At 35.3% G+C, this 14,271-nt stretch overlaps 1 protein-coding gene across 1 annotated transcript in view; it reads left to right on the top strand.

Annotated features, from left to right (window-relative positions):
- TRA2 (Aldolase-type TIM barrel family protein) overlaps nt 1-12,663 on the top strand; it is a 52,639-nt gene extending 39,976 nt beyond the window's left edge. The window contains exons 5-7 of the mRNA XM_089800468.1: nt 11,460-11,648; nt 11,755-11,937; nt 12,051-12,663. Of these exons, the coding sequence (XP_089656594.1) occupies nt 11,460-11,648; nt 11,755-11,937; nt 12,051-12,293 (615 nt within the window). The 3' untranslated portion in view covers nt 12,294-12,663. The remainder of the gene's footprint in view (nt 1-11,459; nt 11,649-11,754; nt 11,938-12,050) is intronic.
- The last annotated feature ends 1,608 nt before the right edge of the window (nt 12,664-14,271 follow it).

Genomic DNA, 14,271 nt, shown 5'->3' with positions numbered 1-14,271 from the left:
ACTAGTTTATATGGTTTTCATTTTTAGATTTTTAGGATTCATAGTAGTAATGGATATCAATTAAAGGTATGTTTTTTTTGAAACTCTAGGCTTTTTTATGATGTTGGATTCATGGATATACTTTTGTCTTTTGGAGTGGAGATGCTAGAGGAATTGTGATTTAAATTTAAAGAAAGGTATTCAAAAAAGTAATTCACTGTCAGTATGATAAAGCATTTCATACGTAACTCTGCCTTGTAGCACATTAAGTGTGGGGTAGCTTTTTAAATTTAAATGAACAGAAAGAATAAGGTTTACTTCACCATGTCCATGTGAATATGAGAAACTTTCGAAGCTCAGAAGAAAAAATCTGTAAGAGAGCTGGAAAATAAAAATGCAGAGTTATCCAAATTGATGGATACTATTCAAACTCATGTTGTAAAGATGAAAAAATTAAAAGAAGCATATTAAGAAATAGAATTAGAAAGTTGGAAGGAGAAAATCCCTACATTGGATGAAGAACAAGATGGAAATGATTATTTTCTGTTTCCTATAAGATCAAGAAAGTTTTAATATAAGGTTTCTAGATGTATTTAAAAATAGGCCATTATCTTCATAAACCCTAGCAATAGGTAAGACTTTATTAACATTGAATTGGTTAAGCGGACATAATGAAATATCAAGGGGATAGTGACAGTTCAATTGTTTGATAATTTGGACCTACTCATGGACAAATTTATATAGCACTTAAATTTTGATGACATTCCTTTTGATAGTTTGGGCATGGTGCTTAGATATTCTTGCCGAGAGAGTTGTGAACTACTAACATAATGTACAAAAGTGGATCATCAAACTTTCATATACAGAAATGACATTATATAATTTTTTTTTTGAAGAAATATACATAATTAAATAATTTGATAGTATGATACTTCATTTTGATCAATGCCAAATGCCAAAGATAAATATTAAATGGCACCTGATAGTTTACAAATATTCAAATAAGGCATATCATAAATGCTATGTTCACGATTCCAATAAAAATTATTACAATTATAAAATGTAGTTGATGCATAGTTGGAAAACTTGCCAAAGCCTGAAAAAAATTCAGGTGAAACTCAGCCATTTCTTTGGCAAAAAATTGCTTTAATTTAATTAGAAATGCATGTTTTTTTGAAGATGCATCTGATGAGTTAATTAATAAGAACACAAAAGAAACAAGCCGAGTCTAGATATATTTAAAAGCAGAGTGGATACAAATTTGCGTTGATGGCTGGAAGCAAAATAGTAAATAGTTTTTGTAAAACTAAAATAAATACATCATTACAATTACATCTTCCTCTTCCTAGCTCTAGTAAAAACTAAGGGAAAGGTAGAACTAGAGGGCCTAGTCCTAGAAGCCTGCACTGGGCGTGACATGCCTCCTCAGTCGGTATGTCTAACTCATTGCGTGGCTCGTCCTCCATCTTAGATGTAATCCTCCTGGCACTGGCAATGACTTTTCATCCGACTCATCCTCCTCCTCAACGTCATTCAGTGTGAAACCAAATCCATCCCTCTCCTCCTCCATAGCCTGCCTTTCCAAGTCAGCGACATCATCCTTTGTAAAAAATGGAGGTTGCTCCTGTGATGTCCAATCACTATAAGGATCTATTTCGTCCAAATCAACTAGACCAGTTGTTGCTTCCTATGTCTTCCTTATGGGCAACCCAAAGATTAAATTGCACGAGACAAGGTCATGGAGGTGTTTTTGAACTCACTTGTTCCTCTTCTTCGAGTGGATGGCCTCAAACAAGCTTCAATTGCACTCACAATTGGATGAACTACAAGGCTGACATAAGATTTCGAGGGCAATGTTTTTGAGATTTGTGGTATTTCCACCCCAACTTTTCCTCCAAGCTTTTGCAAAATAAAATATTGAGAAAAGAGAAAACATATTTTATCAATTTATCAATTACTTTAGGCCCTAAAATCCAAATGATAAATGTTATACCTAGGGTTTGAGCAATTCTTCCTCTCTTTGCCAGCTCTGAAGGGAATAGATTTACCCTTTACTTCCTCATAGTTTTGGAGTTTGACCACAATGAGGTATTTCTCCTCAATCTCTTTGACACAATCTTTATAAAGTAAGCTTGCATGCTCATGAGTCCGTCCATTGGTCATGACTCCCTCAATCTGTAAATGTTCACAAAGCCACCTCTTTTGATCCACTTTATAAACACCTCAACATACTCTGTAGAGGAGAGAGGTCTTCAAAAAATTCTTCTTTATGGATGTTAACTAATTTCTCTCTATACAGTCTTACAAAATTGCTTCTTTGATAGTGCATTTAATGGGCCCCATTGATTGAACTGGACAATTTTGAATATCATTTTTTTTTTTGGCATGAGGTCCATAACCATGTCTGCCTTCTTGAATTGTTTTTCCCCTCAAAGCAATTGGAAATTTGGAACAACCACTCTTGATGAGTACCAATCATTTCTGGTGCTTAAAAGAACAATTGTAAATGGAAGAACATGTTTGCTGTCACGTCTTTATTGCCAACCTTCAATAAAAATTACCACTGAATTTTGTTATGAACGAAACTATTTACTTGCATCGTCATGACTCCGTCCATCTATCGTGTCTCAAATTGTAAATGTCCACAAAACCATCTCTTTTGATCCATATAAACACCTTAACATACTCTGGAGAGGAGAGGTCTTCAAGAAATTCTTCTTTATAGATGTAAAATAATCTCACCCCATAAGGGCTCACAAAATTGCCTCTTTGATCTGCTTCGTAAAGCTTAATGTGTTTTTTAAGAGGACAGGTCTTAAAATAGGTACTCCATAAGCCTAGATATTGATCAGTGAGAGAAAACACTCGGTCTACTTCCTTCAAATAGTCTGCTATACAGAAACTCCGTTTTTTAGTTTAATAGTAAATATCTGAAATTAATTACTTCATAATAGGTTTGCTGGAAATTGCCTGAAAAAGGAAAGAAAAATTGAATAAACCTCCTAAATATGTGATTTAGCTCAATTTGTTTAGAGATGTGAAATGAAATGTAGGATTAGCAAGAGTTGAGAACAATATTTTCAGTCCATTTGAGAAAGAAAACAAACAATAAGGCAGTAGCCATGAATCTCTTATAAGAAAATAGTCCTGTAGCATAGCGATCAAATGCAAGTCAAGTGAATAACCAGTGAATGGGCACACTTAAGTTGCCCAATCGCAATGAGAATTGGTAAGTGGGAGCGATACTTCAGTATGACCAAAGAATTCTGAAGGCCTGGGTACGTACATACAAAAAAATATAGAAATCATTATTATGTAAATAAAAAAATAAATATGAAAATCAAATACGTAATTATTATTTTATTTATATTTAATTAGGTTGTTTACACACACACATATATCTTCTATTAAATATCAAGGAGTCTCAGAGAGTTTAGTATCTAAACCAAAGACACAGAGGTTCCTAAGCTACTGCGTCAAGATCACCTGTTACAGCCTTATACACAGAAATACAGCCTATATACAAAAAGATTCTTGAGAGTTTTAAATTTTTAACACAGCATAATTATATCAGAGACTACTGAAAGTATCCATTGTTGGACAAACTGGATGATACTATGTGGAGAGTTACCGTTCCCAACTGCCACAGTCCAGGCAGTCGAACCCAATGATCCATAAATCCAAACAAGTTCTTTCCCTGCCTGCATAACATTCGATCTATAACTACGATTTTTAAATTATATATTATATATATTAATATATGATTTTATCATATATTAATGAATATATAGTTTAATAAGCACTTTATTCATATTGTATATAATAATTTAAATTTTAAAACCTATTATATAATATTTAAATTAATTATTAGTTTATTTGAAATTATATATTAAACATAAATGAATTATGAAACTATTATGTATTAAATTAAAGGATTTCCCAAACATAACACTGGCTTTCCCAAGCTTTCCAAACATGGTGGGTCTTCTTCCAGCACTTAGTATTTATCTCCAAACTTAATAAACATGGTTTTATTTTGATTCCTCTCGTTGGGTTTGGTTTTTTTACTTGATCACATTTGCAAGTTGTTGCAAGGCAATGCCTGTCATGGTAAAGGTAATGGCATTGATAGTTGAACTTCAACGCTAATCTTGTTAGAATAGGGTTGTTCAATAGTTTTCAAACTCTTCATTCCCAAGGAATTGGCACTGATTTATCCGTACTTCCTAACCAATTTCTTTCTTCAAAGATGGAATACATTCAAAAGCTTAATTATTATGTAATTTATATTGTTCATGCCCAAGTGTTAAGGGTATGAGGAGTGCTTATTAGAGGAATCAAAATAAAACCCTATGGGGGTATACCTTTAAGTACAAACTGCATTTTGTATGAACACAGGGTTATAATTTTTTTGGATTTTCTGTGCTTAACACTTACGAAGATTTTTAAAACAAAGTGCAAAAGATGAGGGTTTGAGAAGATAATTCTATCCCTAAACTAATTCTATGAACTAATCCTATGAAATACAAGGCTCCACAAGTGGAATTTGAACATATCCTTGTTTTCCCAAATTCAACAACTCCACAAGAATGGTGCAGTATTCTATAAGGTATTCAAAGAATTTCCATGACTGATATTCACCTACATTCAAACAATGAATACAGCAGCGGAAGTTAAGTTTTTCTATCACAAGTTCAGACTAACTTTGTACAATAGTTGAAAATCATTCAACTATCAAAAGTATGAACATATTGATTCCACAATGAACATTCCCATCGAATCCATTCAATTTGACAACTTGAACATAAAATCTACTCGAAGTGAGAGACATAATCCATGTAATTTGCGAAGGATATTCAAATTCACCATCAACTAAACAGTGAATTTACTTAAGCTGTTTTTATGCAACAAGCTTTAAATCTCCCTTTATAAATGAGAGGACTGGGATTTATATAGGAGTTCAGAAACAAATGAAGGTCCCAGATCAATTTAAGATTGATGGCCAAGATAAAACAATAATGCTCTAATTAGGGTTTACAATGCTTATGTGATGAGAACCAATTAAAAATAAACAACTCATCAATTGCTTTCTTCTAGAAGAAAGCATCCCTTATCAGAAAATTTGATGAATCTGGCCACAGCTTGATCAAATTCACCTGTCATGACACTTGGCATGATATCAACCCTGTATTTGATCATATCCAATTCATTAGCAGAGGTGGCAAACATATCTGTCCAGACAAATTCCTATTTCTAAAGCTATCCTCAATCGATAAGAAATTTGATACCTTGTTTAAGTGTTGTCCAAGGATAGGACTTGCAACAATAAAGAAATTATTATGAACCTTGACTTTCAGATTTTCCAGATTCATCTCTTTCTCGAAGCTCTTCCTGATAAAGCACCTCTGTAGCTGCCATGAAGATTTAGTCCAGCATTTCTCTCATTATTTCCTCCATCTCGACACAATCTTCCTTTACCTTTTCCAATTGCTCAGCTCTAGTCATTAGTGCTCTATACCACTTGCTGGAATCATATGCCTCCCCTTCTTTTATCACCTTTGGATCCACCAGTTCTTGCTTAGGAATTTTCCTTAAGGCTCTTAAGCATGCGATTGTCTTATTTGGATGTTTTGAAAATCTTCCCATAACTCTGTTATCTCTTGGGTTGCACTCAAGAAAATTCCTCCACAAATACGATAGCTCTGCCATTGCTTTCTTCAATCCACTTTCTTTTTATCACTAGCTATTACTTTTAGATCCTCAAGTTCATCAATTGATCATTGTGCAAGAGTCAAATGTGAGATGAATGAGACCTCTCCTTTTCTTATAGGATTCATCAAATATTGTACATACTTTTTCAGTTGTTCAGTAATGCAGTGCAAGGTAAGAGAATCCCCAAAGGAGATGTCCTAGCCCCCAGCTATATAACTATGCAGCGGAAACACAACAAGAAAAAGAAAAAATGCAAGATCTGATATCAAATCACAATAATATATTCATAAAATATAACTGATTACATGCAATGTGCTGGGCTGTAAGGCCTTCCCGGTTACGGTCAAATACAAAGCAAGTAATAGTTCTGCAAGATCCCTCAAGATCCAATCCCAAACCCAAGCTAGTCCAGATTACACTCTGGTAGAAATCTCCAAGGAGGATCTAAACTTGTGCTCGCAAGCCCACCAAGCAATCTCCTTATTTTCCAAGCCGCAGCTACTAGCCCTCCTCAAAATTCACTCTTCCAAGCTCCTCCACTTCTCCACTATGGATGAATAATGCCTAAAGACTTTCCCACAACTCCTACTTATACCAATCTAAGCCATAGGTTGGCCCAGAACACAAATTAAATACAAATACATAAATTAAATGCCAAAGTCGGCTTCCTACAACAATTAAATTTCCAAAATCGATGTCTTGGTAAAATAGCGATATCTCCTAGCTCCGAATGAATTAGAACTCGATCTTCGAACCGTAGGTAGAAGTCTAGGCCCTCTTCCATCCTTGAAATTTTCATCCTCTAACTCATTTTAGAAAATTAGATACATGTCCTACAACAGGAACCAAATTCCTAAGCAAAGCCGAGCTCCTCTCAGACCATGCCGAGTAACCAAAGACCATGCCGAGTTCCAGTGTATGCCGAGCACCAAATTCCTTCTTCAACTAAGTACCAGTCCAAGCATCCACCAAAGCAACTACCGAGCCTCCTCCCATGAACTCCAAAGTAGCCACCAAGCAAAACCAAGATGCTCCTGCATCATTCAGAGTCCAGACCTCTCCTTTGCTTATAGGATTCATCAAATATTGTACATACTTTTTCAGTTGTTCATTCTTTGTCCTCAAATTATCCTTTTTTTTCTTCCTTCCCCAATCTCTTTTTTGATCACCCGGACAGAATCATCTAGCTCCTGAACCTCTTGTTGTTTCATGGTTGGGCCTAGGTTGATGGTTGTTATTTTATATTCCCGAGGAGAGATGTCTTCCCTTGTTTTATCAACCTTTGGTACTGCCACCTGAAGTGAACATAAACCTGTTTCAATTCTTTGAGTCAGAGAATAATTCCTTGCCTTCTTCTTACTTTGGCTTGGGACATTCTAGCTAGGAATGCTATGATATCATTTTGTTATTCAAGTGCAACAAGTATGTGTTTCTTCATCATGTTCTTCAGCTAGCCAGGAACTGTAAGTGCTCAACACCACTATCTTTTGTGTTAGGTTGCACTAGTCCGAGTGCAGATATCATCTCCTCTCGAATTCTCCACATGGGTATCAATCTCCATATTGTCCCATTTTATTAACTTATTCATGAGAGAAGTGGATGAAATTCTTTATTGACTGTGACCTGCACTCTTCTCTCTACAAATTTGAGAAATAATTTCCCTTGCAACTTGTGGTTCATTCTTAACAACTGACATCCTATTCTGTTCTTGGAATGATTCCTCCTCCCTTATGGATAAAGTGTTGGTAGTGGAATGGGCCTGATTTGATCTTTTCGTCTTCCAAGTTACAACTTTCCGTACTTCGACACTCAGTGAGCTTTCAGTTGTATCCTTTCTCTTCTTTGAGCTTCATCTTTCAGGTTCCTTTTAATTGTATGCTTCTTCGTCATTCTCTATGCTTCCCATCAAATCATAAATGAAAATCGCCTTCCTTTCCCTTGGCTTCTGGAGTTGCTGATCCACCCAACATCTGGTATACTTGGTAGATTGTTTTCATTAATATGGACAAGTCTGTAAGTTCAGAGCTAGACCATTTGATCAGAGTAAGATCCTCGCCATTTTCTTTTTCATAAAGTGGTTGGATGCAATCTCGATCATCTTCTGACTGATTAGGTACTAGGAAAACCACAGATGCTCTGATTAAATTCACTGGTATCCTCAAGCACGTCCTCCTTGTCTCATACTCATCTGCTGAGTTTGCAAAAAAGTTTCAACTTCTACCACATGTCTGTACTTGTTTCCATTAACTGTCCCAATGTGGTGATAGGGATCAAAATTAGCCCTAGATTTGTACAAGTCAAGTGAATACCATTGCAATTCCATGTATGTTCTCTCAACAAGGTAAAAGAAACTCCAACCTTCTTTTTGCTTCTTTGAATTTTCTCATGTGTCACCAGCTTTCTTATGACTTTGAGAAACCCTATCTTCTCGCTAGGATAAATTGGAATCTTGTAAGGACATCCCGCAAATCCTTGAAAACTTTCTACAGTTTGGAAATGTTTTTAATCTTGTAACAGTGTGCATTGGGTGAGATGTTTCTGACCTTTACCCACATCCTCAGAACGCTTCCTATAGGGGACAGGTGCATGGTATGATAAAATTAGAAGAGAAGGGTAAAAGAAAATTGAAAATAATAATGAATGAATGATGAAAGACAGTATCCAAAATAGTTTTTTCTGTCTTAAATACAGTTTAGATATTCTTTTCAAGAAAAGTAGATGATAAGATTTAATTTTTTGAAATTCATATTATATTTTTCCCTTTCCATTTTGATTCGGTTAAAATCAACTGGGAGTTGGCATCTCTGTTGATGTTTATTCCAAATTAAGGTCTTCTAGCCTTGGATACCCTTTGCCAAAATATTATCTTAAAGTTAAATGTATCCCAAAAATAATTTTTTTAATCAATTACAATTATATTGTGTTTTAAAAAGGTAATTTTAGATGGTTTGGGAATTTTTGACATCACCTCTGGCTAAAAAATTCCAAGTCATATGCGTGCTGCACTTGGCCCGAAATCTTAGTTTTTAATAGGCTACCGTCTAAACAGACTTCTCCAAAAACTTACCTCCAAACTTCACAATCACCAACCAAACAAATTCTGATTTTGATAGTATCATTAACTGGGCATAGAACAGTTCTCAGATGAGAAATAATATTTGTGGAAAAGTCTTATCTAATTTGATAAAATAATCTTAAAATCTTTCTAATAGAAGTCGTGCCAGTTTTATCAAGCCAGTCATGTCATATTAAAGTCACTAATAAACAAAGCTGTGCATGTCTTACCAAAGTCACTAGCTAGTAGATGACATGCAGTTCTTGTTAAAGACAGACCAAAGCTGTGAAAACTTTGATATCATGCAGTAAATGATGCTTTTCTTGAGCTGTTGTTTAGTATTTACTTTCTATTTGATATTTATTTCTGGTGACAACACAGTGGGTTCCAACTTCCACTGACTAGAGTGCTCAATTTTAAATGTCAGAATACTTCTTTAGAAAGTAAGTCTCATTTCTTTCCCATTATCTTAATTAACTAAACTATTTACAAACGCTGCATGTTAACAAAATTACCTCTTGATCTGCTTCATAATACCCAACATGTTCTGGAAAGGAGAGATTGTTCTTCAAGGGTGTTCCTTCAGCCTGGATTTGGATCAATGAGGGCTAGCAGCCGTTCTACTTTCGTGAAACAGTCTCTTATCATTTAGGTTTCTCCCATAGGCTCAAAAGGTGTTCTTATACTATTGTCATGTTCTAAAATATAACTGCTGTAAAACCAAACTGGAGAGAAATCTGAAAATTTGAACTTGGACTGAAAACACAACTATGTTTTTATCATTTTAATATAATTTTTTTACATTGATTATAAAAAGTTTAAACATATAATTTATTTTAAGACTCAATTGTATTTCGATTAAGAATTTTTTATATTAAAATAGTTAAAGCTGGAATTATAAAACTGCTTCAAAATGAAACATCCTTGCTCAAAAAGAGTAGTTATATACTACTGACCACCAACACCAAGAGCTATTACATTATACAGATGATATTTTGAGCTGTGTTTGAATAAGAAATTTTAGAAAGCACATATGTAACAATTTTTTTCTGAGGTCTGACATCAGTGAGACATAAACTCTTCAACAATGGCTAATGTTTAAATTTGCTTCTTTTTGTCAAGAGCTTATTGTTGTTTGCACTTCCTCTGCTCTTTATGACAGACTATGATGTCACCTGTGATGTAAACTTGTGCAAGGCAACGTATGTGTGCAAATTCTGTATAGTAACCTGTCTTTTTCCCTTGGAAAGTTTTTCATCTTAAACCAGGTTTTGTTTCCTAAAAATGTTGAAGTATAATTCATGTACCATGGCATTGTGGCCTGCATAGATGTATAGCTTCTGTCAGAAGGATTGGTTACTTATTCTTCTTAGGAATTTGCAACATCAGCTCTTTAATGTTCCCATTTTAGTTTTTGAAAATTATTTATTTTGATTGATCAATTGGGATTTTAATGGCTCCTTTTGCCCATGGGAAACAGGCAGGTGCCTGCTCTGCAGGGACACTTAACAAACACTTATCAGTTCACTAAAGCACCAGCAGGAGCTTGTCCAATGGTTCCTGGTGTAAAATTGAATTACTTCCTTGATAAGTGATTCCTGGGAGAAATTGAGTTACTGCCACGATATTCTTATGTTTCCAATCTTTGATTAATTTTGTGGTGTTGTTTATATGATAATATGATTGTGCATTTATCAAATGCCTCCATTGCACTAAACATACCTTCCCTCTCCCTTACTTGGGGGAGAAGGAAACAGAACAACTACTTCCTTCGAATCAATCTACCTTTAGTCAACCTTGTCAATGTGCTCAAAAAAATCTTCTATTAGAAACAAGCCACATCCTGGACTGAAAAGGGGCTGGTGGCTTAAGTGGTAGCGTGCCCCAGCATACAAAACACGGTCATGGATGGGTCCTAGTTTTGAATCCTTGTTGGTCCATGAAATTTAATTATATTGGATACAGACTATAACACCCGAAGGCTAGATTTCTGGCCTGTGGAAGTTTTGGAAAAAGGCAACAACCCAAATCATGCCATGCATAGTCACCTAATTGCTCTGATTCGGGTATATCTTGTTCATGAAAGTAAACATCTTTCATCCCATCATTTACTACCCAATAAATTCGAAGCTCTTTCTGACCTTCCAGTCAAGTTTCTGTTTCTTGTCCCATGTTTTAATGCCTGTAGTGATGAAAATTCAGGTCCACAATAAAGAATCCATATTCAGGAGTTAACAGAAGTGTGATTTCCAACAGAATAAGCATGTGATTGATGGCAAAAACTTAAGATCAATTTCTTATAACTTCTACGTGGATCTTTGATTTACCCAGAGATCACCTTGAAGAGTTATTGCAATTCATTAATTTTTCTAGTTTAAGTCACAAAAAGTCTGATTTCCTTTAATGGTTTATTACTGTTATTGAGCTGTATAAGATAGGTTTCATAGTTTTGTGATATTTATTAATCTCTGACAATTTTTTTACTAAGTTTTTGGTTTATAGGTTCCATTTTAGTTTTACATCTGGATATGATCTAGTTGAGACTTGCATTATTTAATTTTGTTAATGGAGAATGGATTGACACAATCTCTATTAACAGCTCCAGTTACGATTTTACTTTTATGGTGCATAAACCTGGAAACCCTTATGTAACTATCCTCATAGATTTGTACATTCATTAATAAATTTTATTAAGATTTTCTTTTGCCTGCAGCTAATATTCTCACTTCCACGGTATGAAGCTGTCATTGATGCATATTTAGAAGGTTTAGAATCTTGTGAAGCTGAGGATCTTTCAAAAGTTACGAGTGTTGCTTCCTTCTTTGTAAGTCGCGTTGACACACTTGTAGACAAAAAGCTTGAAAAAATTGGAACTGAGTCTGCACTCTTACTTCGAGGAAAGGTGATATGTTTTCTGTTCTCTCTTTCATTCTCTTTACAATTCCTGTGTTTGACTGTGGCCATCAGCAATTTCAGTTTGTTCTGACAAATTAGTATATCACATGTAGGCTGCCACAGCACAAGCTACTCTTGCTTACAAACTATATCAGGAAAAGTTCTCTGGTCCTCGATGGGAGGTTCTTGAAAAGAGAGGAGCTAGAAAGCAAAGAGTGTTGTGGGCCTCCACAAGTGTGAAAAATCCAGCATATCCAGATACACTCTATGTCAATCCTCTTATTGGCCCTGACAGTGTGAGTGTAATATCTGTTGGCTTTTGGATTAGGTTCTTGTATTTTTTTGTGGAATTATTTTACTCCCTATCTTGACCTATCTGTCTCATATACAATAATTCATTTATTTGTAGGTCACAACAATGCCTGATCAGGCACTCCAGGCATTTCTGGACCATGGTACGGTTTCTAGAACCATTGATGCAAACTTTGAGGGAGCACAGGAAGTTTATGATGCTATAAAAAATCTTGGAATTGACTGGAACGAAGTGGGTTCCTTGCTGGAATTGGAAGGTGTGGAGTCTTTCAAGAAGAGCTTTGATAGCCTTCTTGTCAGTCTTGGGGAAAAAGCAAATTTGCTTAAAATAAGAAGTTAACGGGGGAGGATTTTATTGATACCACCCCGTATGTAATAAAAGCCTTTTGATCAGATGGTAAAAGCACAAGTAACCTATATTGAAAAAGGCTGAAATTGTAGTTCCCTCAAGTAACTTGAGCTCTCATAGCTCATAGGTTAAATAAATATGAGGAACAGTAAAACAAATTATGAATTCTGGTCGAGTTATCAGATAACCAGGTTTCCTGAGGAAGGAGTGATCTAAGGAATAGTTTGTGAATATCATGCTGCACAGTTTATCTGATTTTGATTTTTGAGGTGTGCTTGAGAAGTTACCATACTGGGTTTCTTATTATCATATGAAACTTTAGGCTGTACGAAGGAAGATCTATGTAACAAATGCTTTGAAAGAGGGTGTGTTGTTGTACTTGAGATTTGTAAGTTTTTTATATAATGATTTTGAATTCTGTATATATTAATGGAACTACAATCAGTTTGTGCGTTTGAATTAGAAGTCAATTTTGTATCTCAACCCGCAGCAAGTTTTTGTCACTTATAGAAAATCTAACTTGAGCATAACATCATGTTCAAGGAATCTTGTTAACTGAAAATGGGGTTTTCTTATTGTTAGTCCCCTCTGTTAAATGATCCCTATTCTGAAACGCACTGCACGTGTAGATGAAATCTGTGTGGTCATTCAGGAACACATGCTTCAGACTCCATTGTCTGTGCCAGGCATCAGAGCATTTCGATCTATCAGCCTTTTTAATTAATGAATTTCTATTTGGTTGTACTGGCCATTTATGGTTACTGGGATGATAAAGATTTTGCTGTATAAATTTCCTGGAAACTCGATTGCTAAAATACTGATAATATCAGCAGTCTCTCCTAAATGTTGGAATCATTTGCCATTGTACCAAAAGCGTGAACTATCAATGCCCAAGACAAATTCAGATTTAACTAGATCTCTAGGAGACAGTTAAGCCATGTCTTGAATCTCCAAGGAGGTGCTGACCACTGAGTCAACAACAATCTCCCCCTCAGCATCGACTGAGACTTCAACACCCTCTGAAGGGAGACTCGAACCCATAACTCAAGGCTGTGAGACCAATTATTGGAATCATTTCCTGTTGCACCAAAAGCTCAGACTACCAATGCCTGATACAAATGTCAGATTTAACCTGATCCATGAGAGGTAGTTAAGCCATGTCATGAATTTCCAAGGAGGTGCTGACTACCAAATCAACAACACTAAATAGTTACATTATAATATTTTAAGCTGCTAAACTGCTTTTTACCCTTTATATCTTATAAAACTTCATTGTGTGTTGAGGGGCATATTAGATTGTGCAACTGGAGGCTCCGATAATCTTCAACTGTTTGACACATTAGCTTCTATGTTAATTAGGCCATAGCTGTAGCATTTTATTTGAGAAGCATGGGCAAATAATGTAGCGTCTAATACATTTGTGTACTTTTTATCCAAATAGTATTATCACTCCTGTTTGAGTGTGTAGCCATCTAACCATTCATAGCTGCACACGTGCTTGGAAAATGCTAAACAAAAGTTTCTGAACTATTGGTATTAAAAATATGTGAAACAAAATTGTTTGTTGTTACATGGAAATCTAGCTAACATATGGCCACACTCAAATTCTGACAAGTGTAACAACACAAGGCTCATGCCCTTCTGTCCTGCTACTTCTCTGCATAACGGTATGATGTCCCTTTACCATGCTTTTGCTCACAACCCTTTGACAGGTCACTGTAGCAGAAAGGATTGCCATGTAATGCTTATTGAAAGTATTTGAGGTTATCAAATAGCCTTTTCTTTACACTATTTCAACATTTAATTCTTTAAACACATGAACATGAGGGTTAAGGTTCTGAGCATTGAGGGTTTAATGAAGATATCCGTTTGGAATAATTATACTGAAAGTGACAAGGGTCGTGGAGGTGAAATTCTAGTAAGAGAGTCTTAGGAAATTATCACCCAAGTATGAAAGGAAGATTGTATG

The sequence above is a fragment of the Cupressus sempervirens genome, chromosome 9, assembly GCF_028749045.1.
Source record: "Cupressus sempervirens isolate cs-2001-9-10 chromosome 9, ASM2874904v1, whole genome shotgun sequence".
NCBI lineage: Eukaryota > Viridiplantae > Streptophyta > Pinopsida > Cupressales > Cupressaceae > Cupressus > Cupressus sempervirens.
The sequence above is the reverse complement of the archived record's forward strand: the minus strand, read 5'-3'. Positions and strand labels throughout refer to the sequence as shown.